At 37.4% G+C, this 15,603-nt stretch overlaps 2 protein-coding genes across 2 annotated transcripts; one reads left to right on the top strand and one right to left on the bottom strand.

The window, feature by feature from the left end:
- The first annotated feature begins 5,855 nt into the window (after positions 1-5,855).
- LOC101301043 (CDPK-related kinase 5-like) lies at positions 5,856-9,895 on the top strand. The gene is made up of 11 exons (XM_004288009.1): positions 5,856-6,699; positions 6,890-7,020; positions 7,129-7,170; positions 7,295-7,403; positions 7,838-7,916; positions 8,013-8,309; positions 8,395-8,507; positions 8,675-8,782; positions 8,863-8,925; positions 9,008-9,175; positions 9,356-9,895. Exons 1-11 carry the CDS (start codon positions 6,106-6,108, stop codon positions 9,494-9,496), a joined length of 1,845 nt encoding a protein of 614 aa, XP_004288057.1. The 5' UTR covers positions 5,856-6,105; the 3' UTR covers positions 9,497-9,895.
- A 4,398-nt stretch (positions 9,896-14,293) lies between these two features.
- LOC101296149 (MATE efflux family protein LAL5-like) lies at positions 14,294-15,003 on the bottom strand. Its single transcript, XM_004289184.1, has 4 exons — positions 14,854-15,003; positions 14,646-14,764; positions 14,470-14,561; positions 14,294-14,369 (listed from the first exon to the last, which is right to left on the bottom strand). The coding sequence occupies exons 1-4, from the start codon at positions 14,909-14,911 to the stop codon at positions 14,294-14,296; spliced, it is 345 nt and encodes a 114-aa protein (XP_004289232.1). The 5' UTR covers positions 14,912-15,003.
- Between the last annotated feature and the right edge of the window lie 600 nt (positions 15,004-15,603).

The following is a 15,603-nucleotide window of genomic DNA, read 5'->3' as shown; positions in this document are numbered from 1 at the left end:
TCGTTATCAATTGCTCCCTACCCTTTGGCTTGGTTTATGAAACTGAGAAGTTGGTGATTTTGGTACTAGGTGCTTGTCAAGTAGATTGTTCAAATTGTGTTCTGACTGATTGTTGAGATGAAATCAGTGACAAATCTCCATCAAAGCTACGCTTGTTGAGATTATTCATGACACAGGTGAGAGTGACGGACGTAGCTTATACTATCCAGGTCGCAGTGACCACAAACAGATGTGCAATGTCAAATTTGTTTCTCCATATACAACATCTTTGTGCTTTTTAGGTATCCGAAAAATCCTCACCCCATCTCCTCATCGGGTGAGATCACATAATATTTCCAGGGATTAATCCCAGAATTAGAGCTCGTTGGATAGAGTGACAATTTAGAATTTAAAATGAAGCATTTTAAAATTTGCGTTTCTATAAACAAAAACAAGTAGATAGAAGGTTATGATGACGTAAGGGCAGCCGTTTTAGCGCGTATATATATTCAAAACAAACAAAAACAACAAAACATGTAGATAGATAGAAGGTTGAGTCGATGTAACGTAGTTAGACCACAAATTTATACATATGTAGTCTAGTTTTGACCAAAACTGTACAAAATCTAGAGAATTCGAACTTAGACAGCATCATAATTAAACATCTTGACCTCACAGAAAAAGAAATTGGATGAAAAATGATTCAATAGCCATGATAAACATCCTCACTTTTCTTATAGTTTCCTACAATCTCATGATAAGGTAAGCATGCGCGTCACAGAATTATGAAATGAGTTATGGAGCTATCTGAACGTGGAGAAAACTATGATTTTTGGAGTTGGGATCGATCTTCAGGTTTTCTTTCTCTTTTGCACTTTCCAATTGAGAGGTCCTTTTGACTTGTGCTCTCAAGGATGATCTATATGATCGATCTATCCCCCTTTTGACTTGGAAAACAAACATGCAACTATTCCATTCCTAATATATATACCTGTACGTAATGATTCCTCATTTCCTTTCCATAGTCAACTATAAAATAGTTTAACTTGAACGTTAATTAAAGAATGAGCTCGATCGACCAAGTTATTTAGTTTAATGGTGTATTCAACCAAATCCATCATCATATCTTGAGGCAAATCCCAGTTTGCATTCTGCATGTGGTACAATGTATATGCCAGGTTTGATACATATGAGGTCACATATCACAATGTATGCCACCTTCAATTTGGCGCCAATCCCGTAAGAAGAAGCTGGCCGGTGGATTGAGACGAGACTAGTTCATCATCGCCATCAGGATCTTCATTATTATAATTACGGTTCAATGTTTAGTATATGTTTGCAGTTTTGTGGCCGAATTCGAAGTAAAGAACGTAGAAAAATGTACGAAGAAACGATACAACGATAATGTATAAAATGAAATTTTAACCGCCTGTAAAATTATCAAAGAAATTATTATATTTCTAGTTTTTTAGATATTTGTATCAAGCAGAACCGGCCCTGGGCTAAAGCCCAACAAGCCTATGTTTTGGGCCCCAACTTTAAGGGCCCCAAAAAAAAATTCCAAGCATATATATATACAGCCCCCTTCCATTGAGGGATCCCTATTTTTGGCCACTTTTTAGGGATAGGGCATTACACCACTTCCCAATTAAATTTTTACATCTCCACCGTTCATATCTTAGGTCTATATGAGTAGATCACCTCTACAAAATTTCATATGATTTGGTGATCGTTAAGACTTTCAAAAGTTTGATTTAGTTTTAATGATTTTGAACGGTCCAACTTATGTCAAACTAAAATCGTTGAAGGTCATTAAAACTAAATTGAACTTTTGAAAGCCTTAACGATCACCAAATCATATGAAATTTTGTAGAGATGATATACTCATATAGACCTAAGATATGAACGGTGGAGATGTAAAATTATAATCGGGAAGTTGGTGTAATGCCCTATCCCTATAAATGACTTAAAATAGGGATCCCTCATTGGAAGGGTCATGTGTATATATATATATATATATATATATATATATATAAAATGGCATAATAAACATCTATTCTAAATCTATGCAAACTTTTGTCTTCTACAACTTTCTTTCTCTTTGGTCGAGTCATCGACTCATTCGACTGTTTCACGCCCGCACGCGTCTTGCCTGATGTGGGATCTCTCCTCTCCAACACTCCCCCTCATGTGCAACCTAACTTTTAGGTCTGCACGTGAAACTGATTAACAAACTGAACCTGGGCCCCATGACAACCGAAAGAACCTCAAAGGCTCAAACTCCTCATGATAACTCAAAGAACCCCAAACTCGAAAGAACCCCCGAACTCGAAAGAACCAAACTAGGGCCATGACCCCTGAAAGAACCAACCCGGGCTCGGGGAAACGCAACTAGAGAGGGACTCGCTCCCTCTGACACCATGTCAAACAGCGACAAGCGTGGGTCGTGGATCATCTGTGTACCGAGGCCTTTTGTAATTAAAACCCAACACCTTAAAGGTGGTTAAGTTATGACAGTATCGGTACACAGATGATCCACGGGCCACGCTTGTCGCTGTTTGACATTGTCTTCTTTCTCAGTTTCTCATATCAAGGTCTCCTTGCAACAAGCCCGCAACCCTCGATTTCTCTGAGTCTAAGTTCTCTCCGACGAAAGTCAGGTAAGTCTGTCATCCTCCTCCAATGAGTCCAATCCCATAGTTTTTGCAATTTCATGGTTGAGAACTTGAAATTGAGAATGAGAAAGGTTTTGATTTCAATTCGGAAGACTGATTATGAGATAGGTTTTGGTTTGAGTATTTGAATCATTGAATGTTTGATTCATGTCTTTGTTTATGCCTAAAATTCTGTAGAATTATCTTTTGCAGGTTGTTATATGACTCCAATTAGGAAGTATCCTTCTGTAGGATTATCTTTTTCAAGGTGCAAATATACTTTTTCGTAGGGAGCCTCAAATTTTTTTTCTCTTCGAGCCCCCAAATTCTCAGGGCCGGCCCTGGTATCAAGTTAGGTAGACGATGCTAAAAGTTTCATCTTTATTTTTTGCAGGAAAAAAAATGCGAATCATATTGGGAACAAAATATATGTACGGACCAGTGAGATAATCACTTTGGAATGAAAATGTTTAATATATGGATCGGTGGGGAACTGAATGATGACCTTAATGTTTGGTGCGGAGGAAGACGTATAATCAATTCGTGTTTAAATCAATTCGTGTTTTTCTGCCTTGAAATGAAGTTTAGGGTTTTCAGTGGAGGAACCAAGTGGCCGCTGTGTTCTTGTCTTCTTGAATGCCCTTGCCTGTTCTTTAATGTTTTGGACTTTGGAGTATGCATGACAATTACAATTCATCTTTGTAATTTATGGTAAATGGCCTGGTCAGTTGAAACCTGAAGAGGAAGATTGCTAAATGACCGGTCAATAGTAAACATCTTATTATTCATCGGTCTTGTGTCACTTTTATAACCAAACTTCATTAATTTCAATTTTTCAACACATATTTTGCCATTATCGTTTGAGATACAAATTTTTGGATCACATGTGTATGTTCGAATATCATCGTAATGTCTCAAATGCGATACTAGACGCGCGATATAACTCGTATAACAAATAATACGATAAATCTCAATTTCTGTACTCATTCCCTATAATTTCCATTTTCATTCTTCAATCTAGTGAATAAGCATCTCTCGGTGGTAATGATCATTTCATTGACACGAACGTGCTATATATAACCCACCGAAACATGAGACTGACGATCGACAACTCGACCATTTTTAACCCAAATTCTGATCAATTAATTACACTCGTCCTTATCAAAATGTTTATTTTTATTTTTTACCTGTAGCCATCGATCTAATTTAACTAGTTTTTGAGAATAGTTGACTGAATCTCAGTTTGTCATTAAAAGATAAAAAGTATTAAGATTTGTCAAATTGTTTGGAGACAAAGCAAAAATGAAAGCTTCCTTCTCATTCATCGATTTCATGTGAATTATATAGGACGGCTCCAAAGTCTATTCTTAGCCTCAGCATTTTCATATATACGTAATACTTTCCTTGGTGACCAAGTTTGCAACGATAGAGGTTGGTTTTGATTACATATTGCAAAATATTACTCATAATCTAGCGATATAGTCTCTCCTTAATAAATGAGAAATTATGAGTTTGACTCACGATGTTGTAATATTTAAGTTGTTTTCCTGATTAAATAAAAAAAACAGCTCAATTAAATACGTAAAGCTCGATCTTCATTTACCAAATGGTTTCTATTTTTTGAAGACACCAAATGGGTTCTATATTGATGCTGGGAATTTGTGCTTGTTATCCAGTTTTCAATTGTACAACTACTCGCGAATTGAGTATAGATCGAAAATCATGCGAAAGTTGAGTGTTGATCGAGGTACAACACTATTGTTGTGTCAATAACTCACGGATTATACGCATGACAAAATTTGATTCCACTGGATTTAAGAACAAGGGACAACATCCATGTCATACAAATAGTCATGTTTTCTACAAAATTTCTATTCTCGATTGATTAATACACGATGAAATGGTTCAATATTAGCAATAATCTTTCTATTCGCTTGTTTTTGTTACTAAAACTGTTAACCATTTCATTAGCGTTCAATACATTGTTATGTTATCACCTTATTATCAGAATATAAATATATAGTTTTATTTGACATATTATGTTACTAAGAACGATTTTAACATCAAAAACCAGGAAACTCTTGACGTTAAAGCACTACCTCAAATATGTAACAGAAAGTTTCATGTAATATTGAAACCATATACACATGCACAACACATGGAGTCATGGACTCGTATTCTATACTATACTTTGTTCCTACGTTATAGACAAAGTCTCTACATGTTCATACACACTTCATACGTCTATGTTTTTAGACAACACTACCCCTTTCCTTTTCTATTACAAGACAAATTACCCAATCTTTTTATCCGTAAAGACAAACTTTCACTTGTCTTATTCGAACATTTTCTCCATTATTGAAAGCCAACCCGAATATTTTTGGCAGAGGTATCTTGTCCAAGAAGAAACACCGCGAAACGGCGTTGTTTTGACTTCATCTCATCCTAAACCTCCATATTCCATTTTTGTTTCTTACAAGCCGAAACAAGAAATTAAAAAAAAAGAAGAAATTATCCATCCCAATCTCGTCGCTGATTGGTCAATCATGTAATTAGTTAATTTATTAAATCCATTAATTAAAACAACCAACTCTGTGCCTGCCACGTGGCTTAATCAATGTACAGCTGGACCGCTGGGACCACACTCCCATAAGCCAACAATAATTTCGAGTTATGTTCTTGTTTTTTCATTTTTTGACAAATGTTAACTTTATTTTTTTGTTAAAATCATGAAGGCTTTATAAACAAAAAAACTAAAATATAGCAAAAGAGTCAGTATCATCTAGTCTAATAGCATAAATTTTCTTTCGTAAATAAGGAGGTTGTGAATTTCTCACAATAGATTATAAAAAAGTTGTAACATTTAAGTCGGTTGTCCAATACAAAAAAATGTAGCAAAAGACCATGTCAAAGATCGAGCACAAAATATAGATCAGGTTTTAACACAAATCAGATCTGTCAGGGTTCAAACTTAAGTGTAAAGGCTTCAGATCTAGGGTAGAGTAGAGTAAGACCGGACACCTAGAGAGTAATCTCAACACCGAAGCTCTTACCAACTCGACCACTTACGTTAAAAATAAGTTTTAGTTAAATTTCATGCTTAATCCGCAATCAAGCTTAACTAAATATATTTAAACCCCAAACTTAATTTTATATTTTGAGTTGGGGAAGAATAGAATAAAGCAAACGCATCGTCGTTTCCCTTTTTATCGCTTTCTTCGGATCCCCCTCCCTTCTCTCTATCTAAGCTCTTCTTTCTCTCTCAGATTTTTCAGAAAACCCCAAAAACCTCGAATTGGGTTCAGAAATTTCAAATTCGAATCCACAACGCGAATTTAGGTACGGGAGAATTTTCCGGAGCTGGATTGGATTGGAGCTTAGCTGTGAGCTAAATGCTCTGACGCTGGATTTTCGGAGCTGAAATCCCCAGACCTGGTCTGTTTGGGGATATAGACTAGTCGAAATTACCAAAATGGGTCTCTGCACTTCCAAGCCGGCGTTCCCGCACTCCACCACTTCGTCGCCGCAGTCGGATTCTCAGGTGGGGAAAGATCCGGCCAAGGAAAACAATTCGAGCTCGGCGGATGTGGAAAACCCTAGAAATGAGCACAACGGAGAGGAGAAGCTCGGCGGCGGAGAAGAGGAGACTGTGATCGCCGTCAAGAAGTCGCCGTTTTTTCCGTTCTACAGTCCGAGCCCGGCGCACTACTTCTCCTCGAAGAAGTCTCCGGCGAGATCTCCGGCGAATGCCAGCGCCAAGTCGACGCCGAACCGGTTCTTCAAGCGGCCGTTCCCGCCGCCGTCGCCGGCGAAGCACATACGGGCGCTGCTGGCGCGGCGGCACGGGACGGTGAAGCCGAACGAGGCGATTCCGGAGGGGAGTGAGGTGGAGGGAGGTTTGACTGGGCTTGATAAGAGCTTTGGATTCTCTAAGCATTTGAGTAACAAGTATGAGCTCGGAGAAGAAGTTGGGCGAGGGCATTTTGGGTATACTTGCAAAGCTACGTTTAAGAAGGGAGAGCTCAAGGGGCAGCAGGTTGCTGTCAAAGTCATCCCCAAAGCCAAGGTTTGCGAAATTTTCGGTGTTCAAGTTAACTGGCTAGTTTTTTCGTGTTGTTTCGAGTTAGTTTGTGAACGATGCATTGTTTGAATTGGATCTGTTAGGCAGATACATGATCTATATGCGTCGAGAACTGTGATTATTAGGAAATATAGAAATGGTTGTGATAGTTTGTGATGTATGATTTGCTTGTCAGATGACTACTGCAATTGCCATTGAGGATGTGAGAAGGGAAGTCAAGATATTGAAGGCTTTGACCGGGCATAGCAATCTAGTGCAATTTTATGATGCCTATGAAGACCATGATAATGTCTACATAGTTATGGAGTAAGCACTGATTGCTTTGCTTTGTTTGATTGTGTGACTTGGTGATGTTGGTAACCATATTTTATGGAGTTTTGTGTTAACTGACTTGGTTTGATTTTCATGTTCCAGACTCTGCGAGGGAGGGGAGCTCTTAGATAGGATTCTTGCAAGGTATTTTCCGTGCCTTCTAGATTTGTATTGCACCTGTTAAGTTTTGGTTGCTCTTGATGAACTACAAAGTAGTGAAGTCATGGGAAACAATGTTTGTGAGTCATTAAGTATTTCTTTTCTGCAGGGGTGGGAAATATACGGAGGAAGATGCAAGGACCGTGATGATACAAATATTGAATGTAGTTGCATTTTGCCACCTCCAGGGGGTGGTCCATCGAGATCTTAAGCCAGAGGTAGGATATGTTGTCCTCTTGGTGACTACAAAACCTGCTGCAATGCATAACTATCTAGAGTTCCCTTGAGAGTCTTCATCTACTGTTATTACCCTCTGAGTCATAGCTTTTGTAAGAGTGCCCTTTGTCTCTTCAAGTAATATGGCATCTATGCCTCCATATGAAAAGTTTTCATTACTTTCATGCTACCATTTCCGTGCCTGTCTTTGTTACTAGGGGCAGTTGTGCAAGAAGCCAGATTGGTGGTATAATTAGTTTGTTAATGCCTTGCCGGATCAAAAGCTTTTAAGCCTAGTAGAAAAGTCTGGCCAAATTTATCTTTTATCTGTTCATCTATGTAACGTAGTTGTATCTTTCTCCCAGCATTTTGTTGTTGCTGCTTTGCATTTCTTTTTGTTTATGTACTTATCAAGTGTTCTTAATATCTGGACCAGAATTTTCTGTTTTCGTCAAAGGATGAAGATTCACAGTTGAAGGCTATAGACTTTGGTCTTTCAGATTTCGTGAAACCAGGTTGGTCAATACTACTTTTTATAATCCTCTCAACTACTTGATCTTTTAGTACAGCTGTTTGGTCAGTGTTTTCTTATGAGTGATTAATCTTTGCAGATGAAAGGCTTAACGACATTGTTGGTAGTGCATACTATGTAGCCCCCGAAGTGTTACATAGGGCTTATGGTACAGAAGCTGATGTCTGGAGTGTGGGTGTGATTGCATACATTCTATTGTGTGGCAGCCGTCCATTTTGGGCTCGAACTGAGTCTGGCATTTTTCGGGCAGTTCTAAAAGCTGATCCAAGTTTTGATGAACCACCTTGGCCAACTCTGTCTACAGAGGCAAGAGATTTTGTCAAGCGCCTATTGAATAAAGACCCACGGAAAAGAATGACAGCTGCACAAGCTTTAAGTGAGTGCCTTATCCACTCTCAAAATGCTAGGTCATGAAATTATGATTAACTTCAGAAATTGTCACTCACTGCTTTCTCTTGCAGGTCATCCCTGGCTTAAAAATTATAGCACTGTTCAAATTCCTCTGGACATACTAATATTCAAGCTCATGAAGATTTATATGCGTTCATCACCTCTCCGTAAAACTGCTTTAAGGGTGGGTATATGTTGCAACTTTCAGTTGAAATTATAGTTTTGCTGCTAGAACTGTTGATGGTTACATCCCTTCATGTTTCTTATTGCAAAGCCCCCTTTTTTTGTATTATATAAATACCAATTTCATCTAGTAGATTATTGTGTTCTCACAACATTGACATTTTGCAGGCTCTTTCCAAGACATTGACTGTTGATGAGCTTTACTATTTGAAGGAGCAGTTTGCCCTATTAGAACCAAACAAAAATGGCACAATAAGCTTAGAAAATATCAAAACGGTCAGTTTTCTTCAGAACATCTTGACTTAGCAATTTGGGGTTAGTAATGCTAATGCTCTTGAAATTCCTAATATTCTCAGGCCTTGATGAAAAATGCAACTGATGCAATGAAGGAGGCACGAATTGCGGACTTTCTAGCATCGGTAGGTGCTCTGACTATGGTCCTGGCAGTTTTTTACATTATCATGTTCTTGATTCTTATTACAACATTATACTTCTTGGCAGCTTAATGCATTACAGTATAGAAGGATGGATTTTGAGGAATTTTGTACAGCTACACTAAGTGTCCACCAACTTGAGGCTCTGGACCGTTGGGAGCAACATGCTCGTTGTGCATATGAACTTTTCGATAAGGAAGGCAACAGGGCTATTGTCATTGAGGAACTGGCTTCGGTATGTGGTTGCATCTTTCGTCCACCTTTCCTTGAATCCTTCTATTGTTAGATTGCTTTTGCTTCTACTAGAGTTTTATGGCCACTGCCTCATGCATTATTCATTAATAATAGTTTTAACCTGAGTCAAAAATTTATGTATGCATGAATTTACCCTGATCTATGGTATGGTGTGTCTCAGGAACTTGGTCTTGGCCCTTCCGTCCCTGTTCATGCAGTTCTTCATGATTGGATTAGGCACACCGATGGGAAGCTGAGTTTCCTTGGATTCGTGAAACTGTTGCATGGCGTGTCTAGCCGGGTGGTTGCAAAAGCTCAATGACAGTGTCCATGAGGTTCAAGAAGTATAGATTGGCCATGCTGTCTTGACCAATAAAACTATGGTTAGAATGAGGTGGTTAAATAAGAAATTTCCTGGACCCGATATTCTTGATTTTCACGGCTGCAATCCAACACGAACATTTGATGAAAAGCTCCGACTTGTGTACGCTAGGAGCAGAGTTGAAGCTTAGTCGTGGTTTTTTCCACTGTAAATCTGTAGTTTTAGATAGTGTGTTTAGTTGCAGATAGAATAGCGCTCCAACTGTTTTACTCGACGATCACAGACCATGTTTCTGACATATTAGACATGCGATTACCTGTATCATTTCTCTCTGTATACTCTCTTTTTATGATTCCAGCTAAGTTTGACAGAGACTTATATCAACATAATTGTGATTCCAACTCACTAGTCTTCATCTCTTTTTCTATATCATACATAACTGTGTTTATATATTTCTTGTTAATACGTGTTCTATTTTCTTGCTATATCACCCAATTTCTTTGTTGCAATCGCATGTTGCCATGCCAGCATGCAACAATAGTACAATTCGTTCGGCATAACTGCAAGGAGTAAAATATCGACAATCATAGAAATTTCGATGGTTTGAAAAAAGAAATACTCGATGAATATATCGAGATAATATCGAATATCAATGAAAATTTTACCAAATTTTATCTAAAAGTTGTATATTCGACCAAAAATAGACTAAATATAAAATAAAAGATATAAAAATTAATATCGGTAATTGTAAAAAAATATCGAGAATATTTTGGATATTTTACTCCTTGCATAATTGTATTTTGATCATGATTCATGCGCTATACGTTTATCATCACTATAAACCATTTACTTTTATTGTATTATCATATGGGTAGATCTCAAACGTTGTGTTAGACTGTAGCTTATTTGGCGTTTCTCGTTTTAAAAAATATTGGGGGATACTAAATATGGAAGTCCTTCTAATGAGGACCCTTAAGTTGAGGATTTTTCGGCTTATCCCATTTTTCGATCTCAAATCCATATCTCGACCGTTCAGTTTATAGGTATTTATGAGTATATCATTTTTACAAATTTTCAGCCATATTAAAAATCGTTAAGCATTCATAAGTGTGATTTACCAAGTATGAACTTGAACGGTTATGTTTGACAGATTTGGTTCGTCTATTAATTTGATCTAATTTGTTACCTTAACGATCACCGATTTGGCTGAAAATTTGTAAGGCTGATCTACACATATAGACCTAAAAAGGGAACGCATGAGATGTCAAAATATGATCGAAAAATAGGTATTTTTAACCATAAACCGAAAAGTCCTCAACTTAAGGGTCCTCACTACAATGACTCCCTACTAAATATTCATAGTCTTCATTGTAATTTGGTTTGGGTAAAATATAGTTGGTGACTATTTAGCAATGAAACAAAAACATGTGCTTGCTTTACAGGTAAATATCGAGACAGATTTTGTTACATCCAAATGCTTATTGAGCTTAAAACATCATCTGTTTACCTTTCTTTGTGTTTTGTTTACCGACACCTTGTAAAAGTTTGAGATCATTCCGTTAACTCCCGTTAGAGCTCTAGTGCATAGAAAAGATCAACAGAAACATGAAAACAAAATTTATGATGATTGGTTGATTACAGATTCAATTATAAACTAAAAGAAAAATTATTGATGGGTAATCCTCCGATTAAAGAAAAAACTGCACAATGAGTTCATAATTCTAGACTGCAATTCCACATGTAACAATCAAGAATCACTATAAGAAAACATAAAGCTAGTTCTCTTAACAATTATGAAACCCATAAAAGCATGACAATTGGTAAGCTGAAGAACGGACCATATAGTAAACCTCAGACTTCTAGCAATTCTTAGACCAATTTCTGGTTAGGAACCTAAAAGTACCAATTCTTAATTGCTCATTATAAACTAAAAGAAAGCAGCTTGAAACTTGTAGTAAATTCTAAGAGAAAAGAAAATCCTAGTTAGGAACCTAAATCATACCAGAAAAAGAAAAAGAAAAAGTTAAGGTAATCTCAAGCATAGAATCACATGACACTGCTTTCTGAAGTTCTTCAGTAAGCACAGTTTCTTGGAGATTTTTTTCTTCTTCTGAAAATACGCTTGTAAATATTAATACGAGAAATATGGGTAAAGGTAGGGCCGGGTGCATTGGCCTTCAATTGGCTTTCTATATTTCGGATTAGAATTTGGTATATATATTGTGGCACCAGGCACCTTCAGCCTGTGATGCAAGACACTTCATTCACATATAAACTTGGGATACATTGTTATACATACATGTACTAACAATTTTTGCTATCTAAACAGTTGCTAGTTCATTGAACTTTTGAACAAATGCAAAGCTTCCATGTATCCGCATCATGATTGATTTGTATGATGACAACCTCCGAGGTAGGGGATTACCAGAAAAGTATGCATGTTTGATTTTGCTGATGGTGGGTGATCGATTGATGCAAATAATTTTGTAAGTGGTGTTGTTTGCAAACAATATGAGATGTTGTGTTATCACATTGTCAATGTCATCAGACGAGCACTTATGTCGCCTGATTTCTTAGTTGCAAACTAGAAATTATACCCGCGCTCTGCTGCGGGATATCTGTTTGTAGATAAATGGTAATAGAGAAAGGAAGTAGTTGCAACTGGAATTGGTTCAAAAAACGCTAATTGTCCAACAGGATCAGTTGCTTAAACTGTAGCTTTAAAAATGTTTTAGTTCTACGCATGCTTAGCAGAAATTGTTGCCTGAGTATATATCAAAGGCTGCTCCAAATGTACAAAATGTTGAAGTTGTAGCCTGGTTTAGCTACCTGCAAAAGGAGGAGTATATCAAAGATATAGACTGAGCAAGACAAAAGTGGGAATACTAAGTCACTGTCCAGCTTCAAAACTCCAATTACTCAAGTATCAAATTTCACAAAACAATTTCAGGTTACCCTAGAACAAAGGTAAGCAGTTTTATAACAAAGAAAAACAACAATTTCAGGTTACCCTATAAATGATCAGTAACTATATTTATTTGATCAGTAAATATCAAGCAAACCAAACATCCAACACATTAGACTGTAGAAAAAGAATCTATTCATTTCAAATCAATATGAACGTCATTACCTATGTTTATCAGAGTAATAATTCTCTATACCCGGAACACCACGTGACACTACCAGGTGTTGTACCCGGCCAATCATATAACTCAGATTCATGTGGGAACCAGCACGGGGTGGAAAAAAAAAGAGGAAAAGTAATTAAATACACCAATCAGAAATAAGGATAAAACACGTGGACCAATGAGATTAAAATGGAACATAAAACATGTGGTGTTCCAGGTACAAATAATAATTTCCTTATTTATCAATCAAATATATACCCTTAATGAATGCAATCAAGGCTATAATATTGAATGCTACCAATATGGAATAAAAGGTTCTTTATAGGAAAGTACATGTTCTTGCTTTAAACTTTAAAATGAGTGCCTCCCATCTTATTTTTTGGTGAGGTAACCTGCATCCAAATTTTAGTAAAGCAGAGTTAGAATATGAACCCAGTTTTCATCAAGTTCATGCTTATATTCCATTAGCCAAAATGAATTACATAGATCTTAAAACACCCAACGGACTAAAATGCAATACAGATGTACAGAGTGCCAAAAGAAAAGCAAACCAAACATGATTGCCCGCGCTCTGCTGCAGGGTTCTTTTGAAAAGGAAGAGCTACACTGTATTGCATTGTCACAAAACTGTTTTGGCATATATATTACATTTGGTACTCTTAAGATATGTCATTTGTTGGTTCCTATGAACCTATGAGGCTCAGACCACCTTCTACAGTGGAAAAAGTAAATTAAGATATCTTAAGTAAATTAAAAACGGAAAATATCTGCCTAATTGAGCCTCAGACCACCTTCTACAGTGGAAAAAGTATACTTAATAATTCGTAATACAACAAACTGAGACTATTGAGATGGAACTATGATCGATTCTAATTGACCAATTGAGTTTATTTCTGCACCCATAACCACCAATCCCACAGTAAGCATATTTGTTCCAGCAAGTTACAAATAAACAAACCAAACACTACTCAATGAACTGAGACTATACTGGATAAAAGGCAAGACACAATTGTTTGTGTTATAAAATGCAAGAACTAATCATACATAATAGTTTCAATGAATTTAAGGCAAGAACAAATCATACCTAATAGAGCCAGTGGAGGAAGAAGCAGCAGCCACTGCTTAGTTCCAGATCGCCACTAAAGTCTGGTAAGAAAAATTATTAGAGCACAGAAAGCATCAATCAAAAGCCTCAATAGATTAGAGAAAAGAAAAAATATAAACATGAATTGGAAACCAATCAATCAGGGAACAAACCTGAAAAGAAATCGATTTGAAGCCTGGGTTGTAAAATTTACAGCTAAAATCGAGCGGTCGAAGCAAGTCGATCAAGAGATTCAATCTAGTTTCGATAGATATTCTTTCGGTTTGATGGAGAGAGAGAAGAAGAGATGTAAAGCGGGGACAGGGATCAAGAGAGATCGAGAGAGAGATATACAAAGCGGCGAGGGCAGTCGATGTTGAGAGTGGTAAAGTGAAGCGCAGTGATGAAAGACGAAATCTTGAGAAATTGAGATCGATTGGGCTACTTTCAACAAACAACAGACTGGATGGGAATCTTGAGATCGCAGCGAAATCTTCAGATCGGTCTTGAAGCTTCTAAGAGGTGGCTGAAGAGAAAAAATAAGGCGTAAGGATGAAGAACGAAGGCCCAAAACTGAAGAGAAAATCAGGCGCAGAGATGAAGAACGAAGCAGGTCCATTGAGGCCCAAAACTGTTCCATTTGAACAGTTCCTTAACAGTACTTTAAAGTAAAACAGTGCGACAACAAATAGTATAATGCTTGGGACACCCTCATTTGAGTTTCAGGTTTCACTGCATTTGTGAAGATGCTTTTGACGTACTGGAAATCAGATGTCCATTTCTTGAGTTGTGTAATCAACAATAGTGTGCTTGCTTGAAAGAAGAGACCACAGTAGAAACCAATCCACAATCCCTGCACCCAAATAAAAGCACCCAGAATAAATGAGTTGAACTGTGAAGCCAAAAAAGAATGAGCTTACTATATAAATTTGATTACCTTGGCATAACGTTTCAACACAAATCCAAGAAGACCAGAAATTGTCATGCCAGTAATATAAAATGCATCAAAGTTCACATACACAGCAAAGAGCTGCCACCCACATCCTCTTGCCACACCTGAACATAACCAAATAACCACTAAATTTACACCAAGAGATAAACAGAAAACAAAGCTCAAATCGAATATCTTGAATATGGATCTTGACCTGAAAAGACTCCTTGCAAAGAATCAAGAACTATTGAAACTGCAAGAAGTGGTGTCATAGAAGCAAAGTCCTCTATCAGAACTGCATAATTCGAAGAGCTGTCAATGAAGAAGCCAGCGCCGGTATTGTGACCAAACGTCAAAGCCAGAACAATTATGAATAAAGAATCAGCGAGAGCTTAAAAGTCACACGCATCACATTCTTTACTTGATATGAATTGTCTGCCCCCTATTCATTTGACACCCTTGTACTGCAACAACAATATGTGAACCATGTGTCAATGTATGAAAAACAATGTGTGTATCGGAAAACTGGAAGGAATTGAAGAACTTGGAAGTTTACCCTACTCTTACCTAGCGCAACACTCAAGCTGATACGACCCACCCCGAATTTCACCCTGAAACTCAGAGTAAGTCGTGCGGGGACCACCTCCAAGGAAAATTTACTGAAAAGATTAAGCAAATCTCCCTTGCAGATGGACAACCCTAACTCGAAAATTTCATATTACACTCTTAATTTAACGCTTCTGAATATCACATAATATACAAAAATTCTAAAGTATTCAGAGCTACTAAACACAAGCGGAAGCAAGAAAACACGAGTAGGTTGAACAGGTAACCTACTGATGAAAACTGGCCGAAAAGCGGGTGACTATGCCTCGTCTCCTACTAGATCCAACCCGAACTCTGCAGACTGGGCTAATTTAAAACGAAGGGCCCAGGGGAAAACATTTAATAACGTTAGAGTGAG

The sequence above is a fragment of the Fragaria vesca genome, linkage group LG1 (genome assembly GCF_000184155.1).
Source record: "Fragaria vesca subsp. vesca linkage group LG1, FraVesHawaii_1.0, whole genome shotgun sequence".
Taxonomy (NCBI): domain Eukaryota; kingdom Viridiplantae; phylum Streptophyta; class Magnoliopsida; order Rosales; family Rosaceae; genus Fragaria; species Fragaria vesca.
The sequence above is the reverse complement of the archived record's forward strand: the minus strand, read 5'-3'. Positions and strand labels throughout refer to the sequence as shown.

What these genes read in the sequence shown, in the direction of transcription:
- LOC101301043 (XM_004288009.1), top strand. Translation starts at nt 6,106, where the DNA reads ATGGGTCTCTGCACTTCCAAGCCGGCGTTCCCGCACTCCACCACTTCG. An exon ending in AAGTCATCCCCAAAGCCAAG is followed by an intron (nt 6,700 to 6,889) that starts GTTTGCGAAATT and finishes TTTGCTTGTCAG; the next exon opens with ATGACTACTGCAATTGCCAT. An exon ending in AATGTCTACATAGTTATGGA is followed by an intron (nt 7,021 to 7,128) that starts GTAAGCACTGAT and finishes TTCATGTTCCAG; the next exon opens with ACTCTGCGAGGGAGGGGAGC.
- LOC101296149 (XM_004289184.1), bottom strand. Translation starts at nt 14,911, where the DNA reads ATGACACCACTTCTTGCAGTTTCAATAGTTCTTGATTCTTTGCAAGGA. An exon ending in TTTGCAAGGAGTCTTTTCAG is followed by an intron (nt 14,765 to 14,853) that starts GTCAAGATCCAT and finishes GGTTATGTTCAG; the next exon opens with GTGTGGCAAGAGGATGTGGG. An exon ending in TGTTGAAACGTTATGCCAAG is followed by an intron (nt 14,562 to 14,645) that starts GTAATCAAATTT and finishes ATTTGGGTGCAG; the next exon opens with GGATTGTGGATTGGTTTCTA.